This window comes from Teleopsis dalmanni, chromosome X (genome assembly GCF_002237135.1).
Source record: "Teleopsis dalmanni isolate 2A chromosome X, ASM223713v2, whole genome shotgun sequence".
NCBI classification, from domain to species: Eukaryota; Metazoa; Arthropoda; class Insecta; order Diptera; family Diopsidae; genus Teleopsis; species Teleopsis dalmanni.
In genome coordinates this window covers 91493592-91495927 of record NC_051848.1, presented here as the reverse complement: position 1 = coordinate 91495927, position 2336 = coordinate 91493592, and the positions used below count along the sequence as shown (strand labels likewise).

Genomic DNA, 2336 nt, shown 5'->3' with positions numbered 1-2336 from the left:
ATTAGTTTCGGTAAGGACTTCTTCATTCGACTCAAATCTCTAACCGCCCAGCCACTTCATTAGGTTTGGAAACAGAAAAAAGTCGCAGAGGGCTAAATCTGGAGAATATGCTGAATAGGGCAGCAGTTCGAATCCCAATTCGTGGATTTTGGCCAGTAATGCTTAATCAGCACACGAAATTCACTTTTTCCCATTTTCGTAAAAATTGTCTGCATTGAATGGCTATCAAACACCAACTGAACGACGTAGCTTGCTCAAAACTAGAAAGTTGCCCACTGGTAGATTACAGCTGACGACAGCACTGTCGTATTTAGAGTAACTGCGCGGAAAATTCAAAAAGTCACTGACTTATCAAACCGCCCTCGTAAGTTGGTTGTCATAATAAGAATACAAGTATGTTATGCTTTACTTTGGATCTTTAACTACAACATTTATGGAAATAAAACTGAGCACTTATATTGGTAGCAAATAATTATTTTGTGATTTATTTGGTTAAACTTTCAACAGGAATTTCAAAAAATTTCTATTAAAAAACAATAAAAACTGATTTTTTTTTAAATTACATACACCATTAAATACTAACGTTTAGTTGTTAGGAACACAAGTGAAGTCAACTCCTCCAAAGAATAGATCAGTCCTAAACGACGGTAAAAGTTGGACACCAGCGCTACGAATACTAAACGCATAAATGGCGTCACTAAAGCAGCAACGGAGCGTTTGTTCAACTCAAAATGGGTTAGCATGGTATCAAAAAGCCATATGATGATGTCCAAAGTACAGTCCATAATGCAAGTCAATACGCAAGTCAGCATGTAGTTAGAAAGCCCCTATAAATAATTTCATCAATGTCTAGGAGTATCACATAATTTTTTATATAAGCTTATACTGTGTGTGCACGTTTTGTATGATTCGCTCATGAAACGCATCGTTTTCCTTGTTAATATATTTTTTTTAGCGGTTTAGTTTGCTATTTGCTAATAAAACCAAGCCCACTGTTCCCACTATATAATGCACTCCTCATTATATGCACTTCTAATAGGCACTTCTGATACGAGTATACACTTCTGGTAATATGTACTAAAAATTATGCTTTGAAAGATATTTAAAGCATTCCAAAGATAACAAATGCGTGGGGATTTGTTTTATTGCATAGGCTACCTCACTTAAGCCTGGGAAACGGACTAATGGACTAATTGTGCAGGAAATACTTACAATAACGTGACAATATAAAAAAGATGTGCTATCCGCAAGGAGAACGATGCGCTTTATTGTTTACTAAAGCGTTTAGCTGAATACGCCTGCCCTTACACATATACAGAAAATATATATATATATGTATATAGATGAGCTTACCGCTAGAAGGGTATAGAGGAGGATGAACCAGCTTAAGATTTTTAATACCACACATGCCATGCGTATTTTTCTTTGGATTTGAAAGGGAATGACATAGTACTGACGATTTTTCCAGTCTTGAAATGTGTACAAATAGATAGTGTAAATGAGCTTCAAGGTGTTATAAATCTGCAAATGATAGTCAAATGGAAGTTTTATGAGTTATTAAAAAAAATACTTTTACTCACGACTGCTGTTAGAGAAATAATAACCAGCAACACGAAAACGATAGGAAACATTTCAGCCGGAGTCGTCCAAATTACTAATTTATTTATAACGAACCTATATATTGCCATGAAGAATGAATATGTGTCATTAACATTATCGAACAGCAATCCTCCGGCAGATGTTCCTGCAGTTTCTGGTGTTGCAAGGTTTCTGCGTTCCTTTAATTTCAAAACGACATCCATTGTAGAGTTTTAGAGTTGCAGAGTGAAACAAAAATTTTACGCTGTTTGCATCCAAATACTCTCGAATTACCCTTTCTGTAATGCGAGACAAACTGAATATTTTCAATATTTTTTTATAAAAAATATAAAAATTAAATAATAATACATCAAATATGATTTTAAAACAATGCCTACTTAATTCAAAATCTGATTCAGTGTTTTAATATTTATATATGTATTTATAAGATATACTGATTAACAGGCTGTCTTCAGTAGTTGAGTTCTCAAGTACACGCGTTTTTTGCAAATACCATATAGGTACGTGTATGATAAGTTTAGGTTTAATATGTAATAAATGAAAATTAATATATATATCAAAATAAGAATTACATGTTATAGTACTATATATTATAACTGCCACCTTAAAATATTTTATCAATACGTCGCCAACAAAAGAAAGTGATTTCAAACTGGACTCAATGCGTGAATATAATGGATTTTATTTTTGCTCAGGTGAATGAAATAAAATATATCAATGTTATTTTATTTTGTTAT

The 2336-nt window shown here is 33.1% G+C and overlaps 1 protein-coding gene across 1 annotated transcript; it reads right to left on the bottom strand.

Annotated features, from left to right (window-relative positions):
• Window positions 1-505: 505 nt before the first annotated feature.
• LOC119661890 lies at window positions 506-1901 on the bottom strand. Its single transcript, XM_038071394.1, has 3 exons — window positions 1581-1901; window positions 1354-1521; window positions 506-827 (listed from the first exon to the last, which is right to left on the bottom strand). Exons 1-3 carry the CDS (start codon window positions 1800-1802, stop codon window positions 579-581), a joined length of 639 nt encoding a protein of 212 aa, XP_037927322.1. The 5' UTR covers window positions 1803-1901; the 3' UTR covers window positions 506-578.
• Window positions 1902-2336: the final 435 nt, after the last annotated feature.